The sequence below is a fragment of the Bufo bufo genome, chromosome 5 (assembly GCF_905171765.1).
Source record: "Bufo bufo chromosome 5, aBufBuf1.1, whole genome shotgun sequence".
Classification (NCBI taxonomy): domain Eukaryota; kingdom Metazoa; phylum Chordata; class Amphibia; order Anura; family Bufonidae; genus Bufo; species Bufo bufo.
This window is the reverse complement of record NC_053393.1, coordinates 121,182,526-121,205,222: the sequence shown is the minus strand read 5'-3', so window position 1 is coordinate 121,205,222 and position 22,697 is coordinate 121,182,526. Positions and strand designations below refer to the sequence as shown.

The 22,697-nt window shown below is 41.9% G+C and overlaps 1 protein-coding gene across 1 annotated transcript in view; it reads left to right on the top strand.

The window, feature by feature from the left end:
- Window positions 1-22,697, top strand: part of NKAIN3 (sodium/potassium transporting ATPase interacting 3) — a 703,104-nt gene that overhangs the window by 638,569 nt on the left and 41,838 nt on the right. The window contains exon 5 of the mRNA XM_040432963.1: window positions 14,334-14,394. Coding sequence (XP_040288897.1) covers window positions 14,334-14,394 — 61 coding nt within the window. The remainder of the gene's footprint in view (window positions 1-14,333; window positions 14,395-22,697) is intronic.

Here is a 22,697-nt window from a genome sequence, read left to right as displayed (position 1 = left end):
AAATGATTTTATATATATGTAAATTAGTCTTGTATGTGTCCAAGGGGCTGTACTAACCTTCCTGGAGCCCAGCCATGCCCGCCTGTGAAGGAGCCCAGCACCGCCTATGTCCTCCGAATCTCCTCTTTTCATCAACAATAGATTGCCGTAATCTCATGATGAGCGAGCTCACGCATGCGCAGTTCTTTCCCGGAGGCTGAAGCCAGCACAGGGAAGGAACACTATACCGTCACTGCGCATGCGCGAGCTTGCGCATCGCGAGATTCCGGCAATCTATCGTTGATGAAAGGAGGAGATTCGGAGGATATAGGCGGTGCTGGGCTCCTTCACAGGCAGGCGTGGCTGGGCTCCAGGAAGGTTAGTACAGCCCCTTGGACACATACAAGACTCATTTACATATATATAAAATCTTTTTTTAAGCACAATAAAAGCACACAGCTTTATGGGACAGGTATATTGCGGACATGCTAGCGGTGATCTAGCCGTGCATGTCCGCAGCTCTTTAGCCCAAAACTTGGTGACAGAATCCCTTTAACCCCTTAAGGACTTAGGGCATACCGGTACGCCCTATTTCCCAAATCCTTAAGGACTCAGGGCGTACCGGTACGTCCTAAGTTTAAATCGAGATCGCGGAGCTGCGGGGGTTATTCCGAACAGGATGCCTGCTGAAATCATTCAGCCGGCATCCTGTCACAACGCCAGGGGGGGTCATGTGACCCCCCCGCATCGCCGATCGCCGCAAACCGCAGGTCAATTCAGACCTGCGGTTTGCTGCGCTTTCTGCAGTTTCTGATCCCTGCGGTCCCTGATCAGAAACTTTAGTGCGCCTAAAATATCAATTTTGCACCCTCCTGCACCCCTGCATGATTTTTTGCCGGCGGGTGGTGCAGGGGGGGGGTTGTGGGCGGTGGGGGCGATCCCCCGCCCGCCTCCTCTTGAAAATTCGTTGGTGTACAGTGGGTATACCAGGGTGTCAGCACAATCCTGCTGTCCATGGTGCTGAACAGATCTGCGCTAAAGGCATAGATCTGTTCAGACAAAGTGTAAGTAAAATACAGTACAAAACACTATATAGAGTACTGTACTGTATTATGCAGACATCAGACCCACTGGATCTTCAAGAACCAAGTGGGTCTGGGTCAAAAAAAAAGTAAAAAAATGTGAAAAAAAAGTAAAAATCAAAAAACACATTTATCACTGATTAAAAATGAAAAAAATAAAATTCCCTACACATGTTTGGTATCGCCGCGTCCGTAACGACCTGATCTATAAAACGGTCATGTTACTTTCCCCGCACGGTGAACGCCATAAAAATAGAAAAAATAAAAACTATGAGGAAATTGAAATTTTGCCCACCTTACTTCCCAAAAAAGGTAATAAAAGTGATCAAAAAAGTCGCATATACACCAACATAGTACCAATCAAACCGTCATCTCATCCCGCAAAAATCATACTCTACCCAAGATAATTACCCAAAAACTGAAAAAACTATGGCTCTTAGACTATGGAAACACTAAAACATGATTTTTTTTGTTTCAAAAATGAAATCATTGTGTAAAACTTAAATAAATAAAAAAAAAGTATACATATTAGGTATCGTCGCGTCCGTATCGACCGGTTCTATAAAAATATCACATGACCTAACCCCTCAGATGACCACCATAAAAAAATAAAAATAAAAAATAAAAAAAGCCATTTTTTGTCATCTTACGTCACAAAAAGTGTAATATAGAGCAACCAAAAATCATATGTACCCTAAACTAGTACCAACAAAACTGCCACCCTATCCCGTAGTTTCTAAAATGGGGTCACTTTTTTGGAATTTCTACTCTAGGGGTGCATCAGGGGGGCTTCAAATGGGACATGGTGTCAAAAAAAACAGTCCAGCAAAATCTGCCTTCCAAAAACCGTATGGCATTCCTTTCCTTCTGCGCCCTGCCGTGTGCCCGTACAGTAGTTTATGACCACATATGGGGTGTTTCTGTAAACTACAGAATCAGGGCCATAAATATTGAGTTTTGTTTGGCTGTTAACCCTTGCTTTGTAACTGGAAAAAAAACACCTAAAGGGTTAACAAAGTTTGTAAAATCAGTTTTGAATACCTTGAGGGGTGTAGTTTCTTAGATGGGGTCACTTTTATGGAGTTTCTACTCTAGGGGTGCATCAGGGGGGCTTCAAATGGGACATGGTGTCAAAAAACCAGTCCAGCAAAATCTGGCTTCCAAAAACCATACGGCGCACCTTTCCCTCTACGCCCTACTGTGTGCCCGTACAGCAGTTTACGGCCACATATGGGGTGTTTCTGTAAACGGCAGAGTCAGGGCAATAAATATACAGTCTTGTTTGGCTGTTAACCCTTGCTTTGTTAGTGGAAAAAATGGGTTAAAATGGAAAATTAGGCAAAAAAATTTAATTCTCAAATTTCATCCCCATTTGCCAATAACTCTTGTGCAACACCTAAAGGGTTAACGAAGTTTATAAAATCAGTTTTGAATACCTTGAGGGGTGTAGTTTATAGAATGGGGGCATTTTTGGGCGGTTTTTATTATGTAAGCCTCGCAAAGTGACTTCAGACCTGTAGTGGTCCCTAAAAATTGGGTTTTTGTAAATTTCTGAAAAATTTCAAGATTTGCTTCTAAACTTCTAAGCCTTGTAACATCTCCAAAAAATAAAATATCATTCCCAAAATAACTCAAACATGAAGTAGACAAAATTGGTTTCACATAATTTTAATCACGTGGTGGTGCAGTTTAATATTTTACATAGACTTTATGTCACACCTCTCTGGCTTAATAAATGTGGGATTAGGAAAGACTCTAACTTTCCTGGGTGCGATGTCCCTGAAGCAGATTATTTGCATATGTTCTGGTCCTGTCCAGAGTTGAAACATTATTGGGGGGCTATTCATAAACACATTGAGGGAAAACTGAAGGTGCGGATCCCTTTCTCCTTTGAATGTTGGGTACTGGGTGAGTTGGCCAAGGTGAGTTGTCAACAACATAAAAAAAATCTTTTATTTAAGATAATGTTTTGGGCACGACTTTTGATAGCACGTTCTTGGTTTTCACGAAACAGTCCCACTATGAATACATGGTAAAATCTGGTGAATACTACTAAGAGATATGAATATATCTTGTATAGGCAGAGAAATACGGAGAAAAAATGGATTGGAATTTGGGGAGACTGGAATTCATAGAACTTCTCCGCTCCTCACTCGTTACCACTACTCCTCGGTCTTTGGTGGTGAAGGAAGACGCATCGCGGGGGGGGGGGGGGGTTAAAGGAAAATATGATAATAAATGTTAATAATGAGATGTTTATATAATGTTAATTGTTGGACGGTTAATAAAGTGTTTAAAAAAAAAGGAGGAAAAAAAAAAAAATCAAATCTCATCCACTTGATTAAAACACCTTTTTCCAAATATCTCTTGGGGAAATCATTAATACAGAGGTTCACTTATCTTTTTCTTCCCTGCACTGTGGAGGTTTACTTAATGTTGTCAATTAAAGGGTTTCTACCACCTCGTTTTGACATAATTAGCTATCAGACACTAGCGATCCGCTAGTGTCTGCTCTACCAAACAATGCTATTATAATACCTTTGTGTGCAGCCGTTTGCCTAAAAAACGAACTTTTATTGATATGCTAATGAGCCTCTAGGTGCTATGGAGGCGTCTTTTTAGCACCTAGAGGCTAGGTCTACTCACATTGTATGCCGCCCCGCTCGTCCGTTAACCCCGCCCATCTCCTCTTGAATGCCATCCTCCATCTGAGCCAGCGGACGAATTCTCGCGCCTGCGCCGTGCGCGTCTGTATTCCGCGCAGGCGCAGTGAATGTCTGACCGCTGCCTGCACAGACATCTCGGTCATCGGCGCCTGCACCGAATACAGACGCGCACGGCGCAGGCGCGAGAATTCGTCCGCTGGCTCAGAGGGAGGATCGCATTCCAGAGGAGATGGGCGGGCTGGAGGGACGCGCGGGGCGGCATTTTGTGTGAGTAGACCGAGCCTCTAGGTGCTGAAAAGACGCCCCCATAGCACCTAGAGGCTCATTAGCATAGCAATAAAAGTTCGTTTTTTAGGCAAACGGCTGCACACAAAGGTATTATAATAGCATTGTTTGGTAGAGCAGACACTAGCGGATCGCTAGTGTCTGATAGCTAATTATGTCAAAACGAGGTGATAGAAACCCTTTAAATGAATGGTACATGTGTTCTGTGTTATTAGTTTAGTTGCATTGTGTTTGTATACAATTGTGACTTATATAACAATCAGACCACATTTTATTAGTAATCCATGCAGAAATACAGGTAATTCCAAAGGGCTTGCTTACTTTTTCTTGCAGGTTTATATGGCAGAGGGGCCTTTGTGTCCTGGGTGCATCTGCTACCTCTTCATCCCTTATAGCTATGCCCCTGAGATGAACAGTGTCACGTACTCAACATAGCTGTGTAAACAGCAGGTTCTGAAAGCCTTTTGCTAAAGTATACAGTTATAAGGAAACTGCGCAAGCACTTGCCAATAAGAACTGCTGTTGCCTAGACAGCTAGTAATAATGCACTTCATTAAGTTGAATGACATTCTGTGGATCAGATATTGAGTTCAGCTGTCTCTCTCTTACTGTAATATTTAGTGAGATCATCTTTTATAAAATGAGAATTATCTGCTAAATACATTTATTATTCTTTTTATAGCAAAGGAACCAAGTGTGATGTGAAATACAACTTTATTGTCACAGCTCTCAGTATACAATCTCTTAGCTATTGCATAAAGTGTAGATAGAATTATGGCTGTGTTATTTCCAAATATGTCTGTATTTCCAAGCTTACTTTGCTGGTCATTTTTTAATACTCTGCTTGTGCTGTGTACTCATGGGGTGGAATTGCAATGTAAGATAATTCCACTTGTACAGCTGGAGGCAGATAACACAGGATCACACCATTGACAGTAGGTGATGGAGACAGTTTTTCTCCTCCTCCCTCTCCCATCTTATAGAATTGTTTAATATAACACATTTATTTAGACTGGCCATTCATGGGTCAGTCTTGATCTAGTTATGTGCTGGAATGAGATGCCCCTAATTTATTAAGAGACACAGGCCTCTAAATACCTTAGACACATCTCTTACCCTCCATTTTTGCCAATTATGAGACAGCAGAAATTTGTGGCATAATTTATGGTAAATTTGTTGGGGCTAAGCCCATCTGCTTTTGGGAAAGTGGCAACTGGGACGTTAAACCCCCAAAAGTTGCAAACTGTTGTGCAAACGGTGCTTGCACAAAAAAATTTGCACATTTTTGATGCCACTATACAGGCGTACATTGGTTAATAAATTGACCAATGAGTTGCACCCCATAAGGCAAGATCACTGCCCCCATTATTATGTAAAGGAAATAGGGGGGGATTTAGAACAAAAAAATACTAATCAGCCATCACCTTAAAACCTCCTGACTAATATTGTGTAGTTCGTCCTCATATTGACAAAGGACCTGTGACCAGTCAATACATGGACACCACCATGGATATCTGGCACCAAGACGTTAGCTGCAGATCCTTTATGTGAAGTGTGACCTCCATGGATTGGACTGGTTTGCCTTCTTCCATTAGTACAACCAGATGCCATCTCTTTCCCACTTAAGTGACACACATGCACCTGGCCATCTGCATGATGTAAAAGAAAACCTGAGACATCAGAGCAAGCCACCATCTTCCATTGCTCCATGGTCTAGCTCTGATGCTGACATACTCATTGTAGATGATTTTGGTGATAGACAAGGGTCAGTTGTGACTTTTTCCACAATTTGAGCTACAGCTTTTTTGTGAAATCAGACCAGACAGGCTAGACCTGCTTCACTGAGCCTTGGACACCCATGACCTAGTTGACAGTTCACTGGTTGTCTTTTCTGGGTCCACTTTTTTGGTAGCTGTTAACCGCTATAAATTGTGAACACCCAACAAAACTATCAAACTCGAAGTTACTTCCACCCTGTCATTTAGCCTTCACAATTTGGTCCATGTTTAAGTCACTCAGATCCTTACACTTGCCCATTTTTCCTGCTTTTGCTACTTCACCTTCAAGAACTGACTGTTGTTACTCACTTCACCTGTCACAGTGCATATATGCATACAGTATGTACATGTATAATGTGTGGTTCTCAGCAATACGATGGAGAATGCTACAAACCCTCTATGTGCTTTTGTATGACATCAGAGGCATATGGAGGTACAGTATATACCCCTTTTTCAACTTAGATGGGAGCCCTGTCATGGCTCCATATGTAGATGATTCAGCCACATGCTTCAGGAATTAGTAATTAATCCCCAGTACCATTCAATTAGATTATGATAAAGGAAAGTTCAGCAGCTCTCACCTGCCCCACCTTCACCTGTGAGCACGGAAAGCCCATATCAGGAACCGGGCAAACATAAATCCAAAAAGTCTTGTCAAGACTTTTTGTAAACTGGATGTGTTTTTACCGCAAGCAAAAATAAAAGAATTCCTTTACTGAAGTGGAGCTGGATCTTTGAACTTTTGCATTCAATTAGATTAAACCATATGGTGCTACATAGTGAAGGACCATTAAAGATAAAAAACACAAATACAGGGTAAGTATTCACCTCACTAAAGGGTGTTGTGCCATTACAGGCACAATTCTGTTCACACACTCGGGGTAATCCGCAGCTTCGCCTGCCGGTCATCCAGAGTATTCCCGATAGTCGCACCACAGCAGAAACAGAAAAAAAGCAGGCTTCCACCAGTGCAGGATACCAACGTAAAATAATTAAGGCTACTTTATCACTAGCGTTTCTATTTTTCAGTATTGAGATCTGTAATAGGGTCTCAATACTGGAAAAAAATGCTTCCGTTTTGTCCCCATTCATCGTAAATGGAGACTAAACGTAACTGAACAGAACGGAATGCTCCAAAATGCATTCCGTTTCGTTTGGTTCCATTCCCATACCGGAGAGCGAACCGCAGCATGCTGAGGTTTCCTTTTCGTCCTGGGATGTGGACATCCGTTATGACCCACAATGCAATTCAATGGGGATGGATCAGTTTTCTCTGACACAATCTGACACAATAGAAAACAGATCCGTCCCCCATTGACTTTCAATGTTGTTCATGACGGATCCGTCTTGGGTATGTTAAAGATAATACAACCGGATCCGTTCATAACGGATTCAGACGGTTGTATTATCAGTAATGGAAGCGTTTTTGCTGAACCCTGCCGGATCCAGCAAAACCGCAAGGGTGAAAGTAGCCTTATTAAAACAATAAAATATGTAAAATAATGTATAAAGCGTTTCGGTGGCGTGCTGCCTCCTTCCTCAGATACAAACGTATGTATAGCTGAAATGCGTTATACGTGGTTTTAAATATTTTATTGTTTTAATAAATGATTTTCTACATTGTTATGCTGTGTTGGTGGAAGTCTGCTTTTTCTCTCTCTGATGTGATTCAATTAGATGGAAGCACCATCTAAGAAACAAAAGAAAAAGCAAAGTAATGCTTTGGCGAAATGATACTGCCTGTGATTACCTGCGCTGTAAACTTCACATTTGAATTTACATTTAAAAGCTGCAATAACTAATCGGAGATTGGTGCTGGATCTCTTGCCTGTGTTTCCTGACACTTTTATTTGCGCGCATGCTGCGTCGTATTTCTTTCTATATACTGTTTGTTCAGGAGCACAGCATATGTTTCATATTTCCAATGATTTCTATTTCTGAATATTGTTTGGAGTACCGATTAGTTTACTTCAGCAAATGTTGATATCAATTTTAGTCTATAGTTTCTTGGAAAATTACTGACAATTTCTATAACATATGGTATCATTTTATGCCCTCCTACATCCTGCTGTGAAATATACTGTTTACTTGTCTACAAGTAATTTGTGCTTTAATGCGACATAGTTATGTTATTTCCTTAATGTCTTAACGTCAGAAACCTGCAGAAGGGATGATAAAGCTGGGGTACAAAAAGTCTGTTGCCTGGTATTTTATCTATTCTCACTGCCTTCAGGCTACTCTCACACTTGTGTTGTTGTTTTCAAGCAACCCTCCTAAGTCCATGAAAATTTTTAGAGTAAAATAGTCTTAAAACAAGACTGTATGAATATAATATTTATTAGAATTCTGGTATACTGCCAAAACTCTTGCCATCTGCCGGGACAATTCTATGGTTCCTGCTTTGGTCCTGCTCCATATCATGATATTACCACTTTTATGTACAACCCAAAAATAAAATCTGTTTATGAGCATGATATGCTTCTCATTAGCTTATTAAAGGAGAATTTAAATGAAGACAACCCTTATCACGATGTCTTATTACGGCAGGGTGCACCATCTGGCACTCCCACTATCTGCCCTCTGGCAGTCTAAAGACAACCATGTATTACATAGTCTTTTCAGTGGCCTTCACATAAATGCTACATTTCCTAACATGTCTGGTTGGCTGCAGCTTCCCCTGGCATAATTAGCTGGTTGGCAGTTGTGTCAGAGCCAGGTCTGTAGTGATCAGTTGATCGCTGCACCATATCCTATATGAGAGGAGTTGTCAATGCTGAGACTTGTAGTTTAAACAGCGCAATTTCTCTTTAAGTTGAATATTTAATGAAGGAAATGATTTAACTTATCTGCTTAAAAAAACACGTTGGTAAAATTGAGTTTCCCATTAAAGCCACGCAGTAAAGCTCTGTTTTAAGAAGGCTTAGAATAAAATGTAGACTTCTTTCCCATCAGAGTAGAACAACAGAGTGATTAATAAGGTTAGTGGACATATTTAATGGATTATTACAATATTAATGAAAAGCAAAATAAGGCTTAAAGGGTGTAGAAAAAGCCATTCACAATAATTAATATTTAATTCCTATGAGCATTCATGTAGTAAATGTAAGATGAAATGTAATTAATTCATTCGATCCCATTTTAAAATGTATTACATACAGTAGCTGCCTGTTGTATATCCATGCCACCTTTCCTAAAGGTTTTCCTTCAAAATGTTGATTTTGTGGCAGATTGTCATTTCTCCTCTGTATGGTAGACATGTGAGATTGTTCATACTGGCACTGGGTGGTTGCCGAATGCGTGATGCCAAACAGAGTAGCATATGGACCATAGAGACGGAGAGTTGCCAGGGTCTAGAGGGCTTTTAGAGCCCATAGTGATGTGGGTAACTAGGGTCTATGTGGGTGAGGGTGAGGATAGACAAAGGTATGCGAGTGTGTCTCCCTAGAGCCCAGGTACACTGCGGAGTTGGCACTGCTTCCAACACTGAAGAACAAAATTGAAATTGCGCCATGTGTAATATCGCCAGCAAAAAAAAAGAATAGTTAAAATGATCAGTCTGTGTTATCTGCACTCACTTGGCTGAGGTGTCCCGGTGAGCAAAGCTCTCAAAAACATGGAACTGCTATAAAACCATGCATAGAGCTCAAAAATCATATAACACGTTTTGTGCAAGAATCTACAGTAGATCCCTGAAGAAGTGCTTGGGCTGAGCTCAAAATGCATTATAATTTTTTTTTATAACTTTGTATGTTTTTATAAAACATTTTATTATTTTTATTGCAACAATAAAAGTAAAAAAAGAATGCTCTATCTTTCGTAGACTATCCTCTATTCAGGGACAGCGCCAATTAAAAGCCCATCCTCTTTGGTGTGACTGACCACTGCTTCTAACACTGTGATCCAGCAGCAGTGACTGAGCTTAGATACCCTTCTCATCTTCCCATTACCATTAGAGCATAATTAGCATGGCCATACCATTTCTTACTAAATTCCATTTGATTCAATCAAAAAAAAAATAACATGGAAACACAATATACATGTTGCAAAATAAATAAATAAAATAAGCACACCAAATATTTTAACCTGAGGTGGGAGATGTGCTTGGTTATCCTTGTAAACAGTGTAATCAGTGGTACAAAATGCAAAACCCGAGAACTGACATTTCACAAATGTAACGAAAATACCACTAAACAGTATCACGCGGCAAAAAGTAGCTTTAGTAAAGTTTACAAAAGTTTAAGGCTTATTGGCTTGCTAGCTGCAAATATATCAAGCTATTCAGGTGCAGGTGTTTTGTACTATGAAATATCACACATTTCCCTGTGAACGGTTTAGCGTTACATCCTTCCGCCATTTCCAGACTCTTAGAAAGGATTAAAGAAGTAAAATGTTGCAGCCCCACTGGGAAGAATAAAGTGTCACATCTTTAGATAGGGCACTATTAACCTTCCAGATTTACACACTTCACTATTCCCTTTGATTGTGATATTTAAAAAAAGTCAATGTTCTTTATTGACTTTCACTTCACATGTATATATTTCAAAAAGCCATATGTTGCTTTCAGAAAATTTGTGATTAACCATCCAAGTTTTTCACTGTATAAACTTATCTCCTGAGCCTTTGTCTACATAACGCTGCAACAATGGAGGATTTAAAGGGCATTTCAAGCTATACTTTATGCATCTGTGTGTGGATACAGCTGCAATGTAAAAGTGATGTTATCATTATAGGAATAAGGTACACAATGATGTCACAGTGCAGGGATAATGCTCAGAGTGATGTCAGAATATTGGCAAAATGCACACTGTGACGTCACAATACAGAGATATTCTACTCAGTGATGATACAGCGCATGTATTGTACAAACAGTGATGTTATAGTACAGGCATTAAAGGGAAATTCCCATCTAAGACAATGGGGGCATATCGCTAGGATATGCCCCCTTTGTCTGATATGGTAGGTGCGGGTCCCACCGCTGGGACCCACACCTATATCAAAACGGAGTAGGGAAAGTGGTGGCTGGAGGACTCCAGGTTTCACCTGGGTCTAGCCACCACCAAGCGCTGCTCCCATAGAAGTGAATAGGAGAAAACCGCCTATGTGTAGCCACCGCGCCCATTCATTTCTATCGGCCCGACGGAAATAGCCGAGCCAGCGCTCAGCTATTTTCGGCGACCTCATAGAAATGAATGGAGGACGACTGGGCATGCGCAGTGCACCCACCTCTGTTTTCAGGGCTCTGTTCTCGGTGTAGGTGCAGATGCCAGAAGTGGGACCCACACCTATTAGACAATGGGGGCATATCCTAGCGATGGGAATACACCTTTAGGCATACAACATTGCATAGCGCAGCAACAGCATAAAAAATGGCATCATGTACCGTTTCCTCATCACACAATCAAAAAAATGATGTCACATGTAGGTATAATGCATACAAGACTCACAATACAGGAATAATATAGCAATATCACAACACAGCATAGCTAACCACGGGGCCTCATTAAAAATTGTCATGTTACATACACTTCATTACCAACTGCACCAAATGTTTGAGTTAATATGGGTACCATAGCAGCTGCTGTGTCTGCTACCCTGGTAGTTACCCCATGCGTGTAAGCAATTTCTTCATGACTTTAAAGGGTTGTTCACCCTTGTGGAAATTTACCACAGACCCCACAGTGTGGCCAGACCCACAGTGGTAATCAAACTTACCTGATTCCCGCTGGGTCTCAGCGTCAACATCCGGTTTGACGCTGGGTCACGTGACCACTGCAGTCAGTGACTGGCCACAGCAGTGATGTGTCACTTATGTGTCATATCACTGGATCATGTAAGACATCGGTGACATGTCACCGCTGCGGCCAGTCATTGGCGTCTGTGGTCACATGACCCAGCATCAAATGGATGTTGACGTAGAGACCTAAGACCTGTGGAGCTGACAAGGCAACAATGGAGCTGGAACCTGGAGGGTGGGGGGCTGGAGTCTGTAGAGAATGTTCACAAAGGAGAACAACCCCTGTAAATGGTCACTGTACTTTTACACAACTTTGTGTAAATCAATAGTATAGGTGAATATAAGAAACTTTGTAATATGTTTTAACAGAGAACATGTCTTTTCTTCCGGTTATCAGCTGATCCCTTTTCCCTAAACAAAGTTTCTCTGTGAAACTTGTGATAGTTCCATCTTGTTAAAAGCAAGGCCCGGTTCCTGTTTACTAAAGCATCAGATTACAGTATATACTTCCAATTTCAAACTGCAATCAGTATTGGTAGAGATCTAGGGAGGGAGTAAAATCATATATGCCCTCTGGCATGCCCACATAACCTGAGAAGCACCAGACAGGTTGCTGACAATATTATCCACAGTACCAGCTGAGAGGACATTAACATTACATTTTGCAACAGCCTATGGTTTAAGTACAGTCTTTTCCTCCATTTTCCTTATGGAAATTATTAGTGTATTAACCCATGCAAAATTTTACATGTCCCACGTAATATATTCTACAGTTTTCAAACCAGCACCTCGATTGTAATTGCATGTAATTAAAAATTATGTATAGCAGGGATGGCCAACCTGTGGCTCTCCAGCTGTTGCAAAATTACTACTCCCAGCATGCCCAGACTGCCTACAGCTATCAGCCTACAACAGGGCATGGTGGGAATTGTACTTTTGCAACAGCTGGAGAGCCACAGGTTGACCATTCCTGATGTATAGCCACAGAGTTATTTAATAAAATGTATCTGTATAGCTCCACCTGCTGTTTGTTCTTTTTTCTTATTTCTTTGTCCTGCTCACTGAGAAGGCCGCACATGCTCAGTATCATTCTGATTGCCTCCTGAGCTGTGATAGGGAGAGCATGGACACGCCCCCTGAGCTGTGATAGGGAGAGCATGGACACGCCCCCTGAGCTGCAGCAGAAAAGACACTCCCCTGGAGCTACAAGCTATACAGGTGAAACTCGAAAAATGAGAATATCGTGCAAAGTTCATTTATTTCAGTAATGCAACTTAAAAGGTGAAACTAATACAGTATATGAGATAGACTCATTACATGCAAAGCGAGATATTTCAAGCCTTTATTGGTTATAATTTGGATGATTATGGCTTATAGCTTATGAAACCCCAACGTCACAATCTCGGGTACCCTTTGCTCAGGGGGTATGGATTAATTTGCTGACTAGAGTGTGACACTTTGAGCCTAGAATAGTGAACCTTTTCACAAAATTCTAATTTTAAGCTGCATTAATGCAATTCTTTTTAATTTGCATTACTGAAATAAATGGACTTTTGCACGATATTCTAATTTTTCGAGTTTCACCTGTATATAAATTGGCAGAGCAATGAATGGGGAGATCTTTGGATCCATGTGAGATCCTGACATACAGGGCTGGTTCTGGCTTTGTTAGAAAGAGAGTAATCATGGGATAACCCCTTTAAGTATGTGATATCCCCAACTGAGTGAACTCATGTCCAAGATGTCATTTTTGAAAGACAGCAAGTAAGCTATCACACCAGCTTGGTCTAAATTTACTCTACCTAAATATTAGAAAGGATTAGTAAATCTGCCCCATAACTTTTTGTAATACGAGAGCCTATCAGCATTTCATGCATGCTGCCCATGGTTAAAGGGAATCTGTCAGCAGTTTTGACCTTGTTAAACTTTTGACAGCACTAGTTATGAGCTGAGGACAGCGGTACAAACATACTTTTTGTGAAGCTTTATCATCAGGAGTAGTGTTAATATGAAAGTTTATTCTGCCAGATTATCCTTTGTGCACTGGAGGTAGATCTTCACCGTGAATTGCTCTCTGTATTGAGCTACTTCACAGCCACTCCCCTCTGCTGAGTGACTGATGTAGTGGTCTCCTGCTTGGATACTACATCTGTCACTTGGAGCAGAGGGAAGGGACAGAATCTAGCAGAATAAAACATTCATATTCACTCTACTCCTGATGATAAAAGCTCCACCAAAGATGTGTTACTGCTGCTCTCCCCTACCCCTACATAGTGATGCCAGTAGTTTACTGCTGATGCATTCCATTTAAGGTAGCATTTATCTACTGATGGGTTCTTTTTAAGCTTATTTCTATGTTTTAGTTATAATTACTGTTAAAACACTACTATGCATGCAAGGAGAAAACAGGTCCGTCTCTCCACATCATCTGTCTATAAGCAAAAACCTACTGTGACTAATGATTAATTCAGCCTTGTGTATTCACAATCCTCAAATTAACTTACATGTATTTAACACTATAACTTGATACTATTATAGTTGTAGTTAAATAGCCAACATCCATTTTGTGTCATGTCTTCTTTAGGTTTCTTGATGATGAGAGCAAATAACCTCTTTAGTTAAAGCTACTTTCTCAAGTAATCAGAGAAGTTTATTATAGACCAGCCGTTTTGCTGTACTTTCATAAGGACGTGTAATGACCTAATAATACCTTTTGATTCAGATAAAACAATGCCAACACTATTCACTTTATGAATTCCGTGTTATAATTGCCCTATTAACTGAGATCTCTTTTCCTTTCTCTATGCAGCTCATCGGTTTTGTCTATGCCTGTTATGTGATCAGTGTTTTCACAGATGAAGAAGACAGCTGTAAGTACCATTGTGTTAAAGGGAAGCTGTAAGTATGAATATATTAGAGGACAGCTGTAAGTACCATTATGTTAAAGGGCAGCTGTAAGTATGAATATATTAGAGGATAGCTGTTATTACCATTGTGTTAAAGGGCAGATGTAAGTACGAATGTATTAGATGGCAGCTGTAAGTACCAATATATTAGAGGACAGCTGTAAGTACCAATGTATTACAGGATGCTGTAAGTAATAATGTTATACAGGATGCTGTAAGTACCAATATATTAGAGGACAGCTGTAAGTACCAATGTATTAGAGGACGCTGGAAGTACCAATATATTAGAGGACAGCTGCAAGTACCAATATATTAGAGGACAGCTGTAAGTACCAATGTATTAGAGGACGCTGGAAGTACCAAGGTATTAGAGGACAGCTGTAAGTACCAATATATTAGAGGACAGCTGTAAGTACCAATATATTAGAGGACGCTGTAAGTACCAATGTATTAGAGGACAGCTGTAAGTACCAACATATTAGAGGACGCTGTAAGTACCAATGTATTAGAGGACAGCTGTAGGAACCAATGTGTTAAAGGGCCCATGTAAGTATTAATGTATTAGAGGGCAGCTGTAAGTACCAATATATTAGAGCACAGCTGTAAGTACCAATATATTAGAGCACAGCTATAAGTACCAATGTATTAGAGAACGCTGTAAGTACCAATGTATTAGAGGACAGCTGTATATACCAATGTATTAGAGGACAGCTGTAAGTACCAATGTATTAGAGGACAGCTGTAAGTACCAATGTATTAGAGGACAGCTGTAAGTACCAATATATTAGAGAACAGCTGTAAGTACCAATACATTGAAGGACAGCTGTAAGTACCAATGTATTAGAGAACGCTGTAAGTACCAATGTATTAGAGGACAGCTGTAGGCACCAATGTGTTAAAGGGCACATGTAAGTATGAATGTATTAGAGGACACTGTAAGTACCAATGTATTAAAGGACAGCTGTAAGTACTAATGTATTAGAGGACGCTGTAAGTACTAATGTATTAGAGGACGCTGTAAGTACCAATGTATTAGAGGACAGCTGTAAGTACCAAAATATTAGAGGATGCTGTAAGTACTGTACCAGGGGATACCTGTGAGGTGTGCTCATGAGATCTAGGATCGAAAAATACCTGGCTTTTCCCAGCCGCTTTATCAACTCATCCACCCGAGGCATTGGGCCCGCCTCTGGATACCACGTGGTATAGTCTAACACTACCAGGATGTTTTGGTGACTTCGGGCTGATTTAATAATGGGGCATACCAGATCCATGGCGATCCTTTTGAAGGGCACCTCTATAATGGGCATAGGCACCAGTGGACTGCGATACTGAAGTTGGGGGCCAGTCACCTGACACACTGGACAGGACTGACAGAACCTCCGGACTTCCTCATATATCCCAGACCAATAGAACCGTTGTAAAGTTTGCTCCAGCATTTTCTGAACCCCCAGATGCCCTCCCAACACATGCGCATGCGCTAAATCCAAGACCATTCGCCGGTAAGGCTGGGGCACCACCAGTTGTTCCACCACCTCCTGCCTCACTTTGTCTACCCTGTATAACAGGTCCTGGTTATAGGCCAGGTGAGGAAATACGGTATCGGCCCCAGGACGGCGCCATTGATCACTGACACACCTTCTCTAGCCCACCAAAAATTTGGATCCTGAAGCTGTGCTGTCACTAAGGTTTCTTGGGGTACCTCCAGATCCAGGATGGACGAACTTTCTACTGTCTCACCCACCAATCCATCTAGGGGAAACCGGTCGGGGTTACACTCCACCTCCCCTACGGTGACCCCTATGGCTGGTGCCCCTGCCTCAGGGTCTTCGGGCTTGGGTCCTGGACATTTTTCTTCCTCACAGGTAGGCAAACTGTTCCTCCACAAAGTCCAGAACAGGGGAAAGTTCCTCCCCAATATTGCGGCATAAGGGAGCCGTCTCCCCACTCTTACGACATGTGGTACCTCTTTCCCACACACCGCCAGGGTAACCTTACTGGTGGGATACTCCCGGCGATCCCCATGTATACAGACAATGGTAAGGGTTCACCTTTCTGGGAGTTTTTCCGTTACCAGCGACTCATGGACCAGAGTTACCAGGCTCCCGGAGTCCAGCAGGGCCTGCACGGAGTGTCCATTAACAACGACATCACACACCGGAGAGGTGTCCGCAGCCAGCGGGGGGTCAGCTATATACATCAGTTGGGCATAAAAAGTGGACCGGCGAGCGAAAACGCAGTCCATGGGTTCGGATGCCCTAGGGCAGTTGGCTGCCACATGTCCCCAGTCCTGACAATGCCAACATCTGATCCTCGCAGCCTCCCTCCTCCCCAGGGTATTCCTCCTACGGACTGGAGATCCACTCCCCCCTTATGAGGTTGGATCCTTTTTTCAGGATCCCAGGTCGGCCACGGGGGCTGACGTGACTTCGGTAGTACCGCTGAGTCCCGCACCAAATCCTGAGTGGCCATATACCTCTCCACCAGGCTAACCAGTTGTTCCAGGTTGCCTGGATCGCCTTGTCCCACCCATCGCTGTATGGCTCTCGGGAGGGTACGCACGAACTTGTCGATAACGACCCTTTCAACCATCTGAGAAGGGCTCAACATTTCAGGCTGAAGCCATTTTTTTAGTAGGTGAAGTAAGTCATTGGCTTGTGACCGGCCGGGTCGGGACTCAGAAAACACTCACTGATACACCCTCTGCGCTCGCACATAGGTGTTTACCCCCAACCTGGCCAACACCTCACCTTTTAGCCTCTCATAGGCCTTGGCCTCCTCGCGGCTGAGGTCAAAATAGGCCTTTTGTGCGTCCCCCACCAGAAAAGGTGCCGCCACCTCAGTCCACTGCTCCAATGGCAGCCTCGCTTGCTCCGCGGTTCTTTCGCACACCGTCAGGAATGCCTCTATATCATCTTCCGGACTCATTTTCCTCAGGGCGGATCGGACTTTGTCCCTGGCGGTAGACACAGTCGGGGCTGTCGCGGTTAAAACTCCTTGCAGGGATGTTCGCAAGGACTCTTGCATGGCTACCAGCTGCTGCATTAGGAGATTGTTTGTCTGCTGCTGTGCACACATAGCCTCCTCATGTAATTTTTGGTGTAGCTCATTACTTTCCCTCTGAGCCTGCAAAGCCTTTTGCTGCTGTAGATTACTCTGAACCAGGTGCTTAATGGCCTCCTCCATCTTGTCGGGAACCATAAAGCTTGCAGGCCTGATATATGACATGCAGTCCAACACAACTTTTGCCTCAGGCCTGCCTCACTGCAGAGATGCCCGCATCCGACACCATATGTAGGGGTGTGCTCGTGGTAGGCTACGGTAGTGGCGGCAGTATTGAAGCAATCACAGTCTTTGTGATACACAGTCACTTTATTCACAACAAAGGAATAACAAGGCAATGTGCAGACCACACAGGGGCGTATCCACATAGAGCATAGAACAAAAAGTCCTTCCATAGCAAACAAACAGCAGGTTTGAGTCACCTTGTTTCTGTACGGACCACACTGGTCCTGCAGGCTTCTAGGCTACCTGCCTTTGTCTCCCTCAGGCCGGAGGCCCTTCGGGTAGTAGCACCACAAGTCCCAGGACTATCCTTCAGTTTGTGCTGCGCCCAGTCTCTCCTTGACCAGCACCGACTCTGTCTGTCAAAATCTCCAGCACAGCAAGACACACCCCACCCCCCATCTTCAGCAGGCTGGGTTCTTCAAAGGCCCAGCTCCACCAAAAACCTGGGCTGGCCGTGGGGAACAGGCACCCACCCTGCTCTTTACCTGTTCCCAGTAAGAACCGTCTCGGACACGCTGCGCCAGCAGCATTCGCCGCTGTAACCACAATGATCCGGTTCTTACTCCACCGAGGCCAGGACCTCTGGTGGCACGTATCATCCGTCCATTATTATCCCGGGGACTCTCCTACAGTACCAATATATTAGAGGACAGCTGTAAGTACCAATATATTAGAGGACAGCTGTAAGTACCAATGTATTAGAGGACGCTGTAAGTACCAATATATTAGGGGACAGTTGTAAGTACCAATATATTAGAGGACACTGTAAGTACCAATGTATTAGAGGATAGCTGTAAGTACCAACATATTAGAGGACAGCTGTAGGCACCAATGTGTTAAAGGGCACATGTAAGTATGAATGTATTAGAGGGCAGCTATAAGTACCAATATATTAGAGGACAGCTGTAAATACCGATGTATTAGAGAGCAGCTGTAAGTACCAATGTATTAGAGGACAGCTGTAAGCACCAATAGTATTAGAGAACGCTGTAAGTAATAAAAATTGTCACAGTGGCTCTACCAACCCAAATCTATAGTATAGGTGCCCTCTCCACGACACACCCACTGTTGGTTCAATAGCAAAAATTATAAGATATATAGTTTGGAGGGCACTTAATTATCTGATGTTGCACAGAATCATCTAATAGGTGATCATGCTTAAATAATTTGTTCTAAAATTAACAAATAGAAAATCAATATAAAACCAATAAAACATAGAAAAATATCTATAAAATACATGTAATGTGGAATCTATCTGAATGCAACCATAGCAAAAAAGAAGTCAGTATAGCATGATTGTCACAATGATTAGTTGATGATGACCATATATCATAGGATTTACAGCTTCATAGTGATGAAGGTGCAAATCGACAATGTATTCCATATAAATCAACTGTCCATAATTGTTCAAACAACACTATAGATATAAATATGGTTGTAACTCAGAATTATGATGGTTGGATATTTGATTAGCAAAATGCTTCAACTGATATTTGACCGGCTGATAATAGTAGTAATGATGAATACATGTCCAATATTATACTTATGACACCTTTTGTATAGTTTGTAGTTCCACTATTATGTATATGGATACTGTGTCAGAGATGATTACTGTCTCCCCTGTAAATAGATGTCCAGTTTAGCGCTTAGAACACCTTTTGGAATTTATAGTTCCACTGATATATGTATCAAAACTATATTAATTATGTCTCCTTTATGACAGTAACATAGTATAGTTTATATATTTATAGCAAATATTGATCACTATGCAGTAGTTGTAACACTTTGGCAGTTTACTTTTCTGATCCTTTTAGTTACAAACCGCCTCTGCTGCCGGGGTAGAGCTGTATTGGAATGGCCACTGAGCCTAGCCGGCTTTACTTCTCCGGCGTCCCACGTGTTCAGGAGCTGTGGCTTTGATCAGCCGCGGAGAACCGACGTACTTGCACCTTGGTGTGAGTACTTAACCCTGGGAAACCAGCGTGGGCTTATTAGCTGGTATAAATTGCTCCTGTTGCACAGAGGTAGTTGATTATATAAAGGCAAAGGTACGATCCCAATAATATGGAAGACTGCAGCCAATTAATATCCGCTCTTGTGTTCACTGCCTGTATGTTACACGCCAGACGCGTTTCGGAGTCACTGACTCCTTCCTCAGTGGTCAGCAGTGAGCATCTTTGTGAATCATTTTAAAGGATGTTTTTTTTAAATTGGGGGGAGGTGATATCAACAATCCACTGCAGATGGAAAACATGGGCTGGATTTCTCAAGTTAAATGGTCATACACCTTAATGTCCCGCAAAGCAGTCAAAATAAAACATTAATATACCATACGCACAAGTGTGGATTTAGTGGAGCTTCAAGTTCAAATACAGGGAGTGCAGAATTATTAGGCAAGTTGTATTTTTGAGGATTAATTTTATTATTGAACAACAACCATGTTCTCAATGAACCCAAAAAACTCATTAATATCAAAGCTGAATATTTTTGGAAGTAGTTTTTAGTTTGTTTTTAGTTTTAGCTATTTTAGGGGGATATCTGTGTGTGCAGGTGACTATTACTGTGCATAATGTTAGCGCAATTCATGCGCTTCTCCTTCTTCTTTGTGTGGTGCCAAATCAATTAGAAGAATAAGTATGTGCATGCCATACAGCTTTATAATGAGACCAGACAAACTAGGTGGTTTCATGAAAGCATCTTCTCATCTTCCTTGAGCCCTGGTGGAAGAGGGGGCGAGAGCCTTTTATTCACAGTACATTCACTTAAATAGCAGACATGACATCACAAAAGGGGTGTTCCTTAAGAAGAGACTATTGGCTCCTTAACCTGATAGGAGTGGTTTCACTGAGTCTATAGGTGTATTTGAAGACTGTAATGTACTCCCCTCTTCCCCCTCCATTATTGACCTTCTCATACATATGGTTTGCGGCCATCTAGTGGACAAAAATGTGTACTACAGAATATTCCAATTATATATGGATAAAATAATAAATCCTTCTCTCACAAATCCCTCCTTTTGCGGGCAATAGACCAGAGGTGAACAGGCAAAGTGAGGTACTCTCCCAACGCCCTAAACAGCGAAGAGCTGGACTTTCCTTATTGCTTCACCAGGTCCCCTCAACTCCCTTTCGGGTTTGCCTTCACCTTGTCCTATTTACCCCGCAACCATCAACAAGGTTTTATTTACTTAAGGATGGAATAATCTGTGTCTTTGACAGGGGCACAGCACATATACATAGTGTGGGCATGGATGTATTATACATTTTCCAAAACAATCTTCCTAAAATGTAGAACTATATGACAGCCTGTTAAAACCAAATTCTAATAACATTGTAGTCGCTGAACCAGTTCCCAAAACATTATTCTGGCCATGATATTAATTTCAGAATTTTTCCCATCAGTTCATTTGATAAAGTTCATCAGTTTCTTCAGATCCTTGGTGATCCTTCCATCAGTTTCTTCAGATCCTTGGTGATCCTTCCATCAGGGGCAGTGTTGTCCGGGATGTAGATGCAGCAGTTCCTGTAGACCCCTCATTTTTCTGCTGTCAAGGACCAGTCGGTTCTGTAGAGTCATCACTGGAAAAGAGCTCAGTTGTTCCACCATTCTCTGCACAGCATCACAGATATAATTCACAAATCTCTGTTGATGACAATAGATATGTTAATCCAATCCAAAAAAATTATTTATTTTTTTATTTTTACTAATCATGGGAGTTAATGACTCGAATCCTGCAACTATCTGACTTTTTGCTTTAAATTAATCAGAAACTCTTCTACAGACTCCTATGGCATCCATGTATACATGTGAGTCAAAAGATGTAGGCAGTGACCTCCTTAGTCGTGACCGGACAATGTTTTCTGATTTGATCCCACTCAGGAGGTGAGAATAGAACAAATGGCATCAGTACCCGATCAGGACTTGATCAGGGTACATTGACCACTTCATTCCACCTGCATCCCGGGTCGGAGTTTCAAATCTCCACACAATCACCAGATATCTGCGTTTTGATCATTTTGGTTGATAAACCAACTGTCAGAGTAAACGTTAGAGTCACTACTTGTCTTCTTCAGCTGAATTATGTAAGAACAATATCCTGGAGGGAAAACACCAAAGGGCTTTCCTGGATAAATCCTGTCTCTAAGGTCAGTTTGTCATTATATTTTAAATTTGGCCAAATATTTAATGCCAACTATAGGTAAGGATGTAGGAGCCACAGATGCTACTGAACTTTGAGGTTTCTCTCTTACCAACATTCTAGATTTGCCTAGGGGATCTTTGTCACTTACACACGCTCCTAACACATATATCCCCAAATCCTGTTGGATAGGATTTCTAATGGACAGGAACAGAGGATTACACTCATCATGTTTACAACTGTTTGGTGATGTTCCCTTCAGGATAGTCATTCTTTGCAACATACCTTCACCTCTACTGACTCTAGAGGTAGTTTCCACGGGTATATATTCACAACACTTCAGATTAGTACTCCATTCTTGTTAATTTCCAATATCCACAGTTGGTATGGTCATATTTAAATACAATTACCATAGACTGGGTCAGTCCCCGTCACACAGATGTACTTATCAGACCAAAACCAAGTGTCCTATCTGTCATCTGTCTTACAGTCCACTATACTGCAAAAGTCAACTTAGTTGTTCCTGACTCATCTTGATAATATAACACCGTTGGAATTTGATTTGACTGTGATTTCCCCTTTGTACAATATGGAACAAACAATAAGGCATGAAACAACATTATGGCTCTTATAGTCCTGGCACTTGATTGCAATACGATCAGTTTTTCCTTGCAATTCGACAGCAGTGGCGGCGGTTATCAGGACTTGATGTAGGTCTTCAAACCGTAGCTCTAGGACTTTCCACACGTCTCTTGTTTCACCACTATCCAATCTCCTGATTGTGAAGAATGAATCGCTCCTATACAGTCTGGATTCTAGGAAACAACTAAAACTTGGAAAT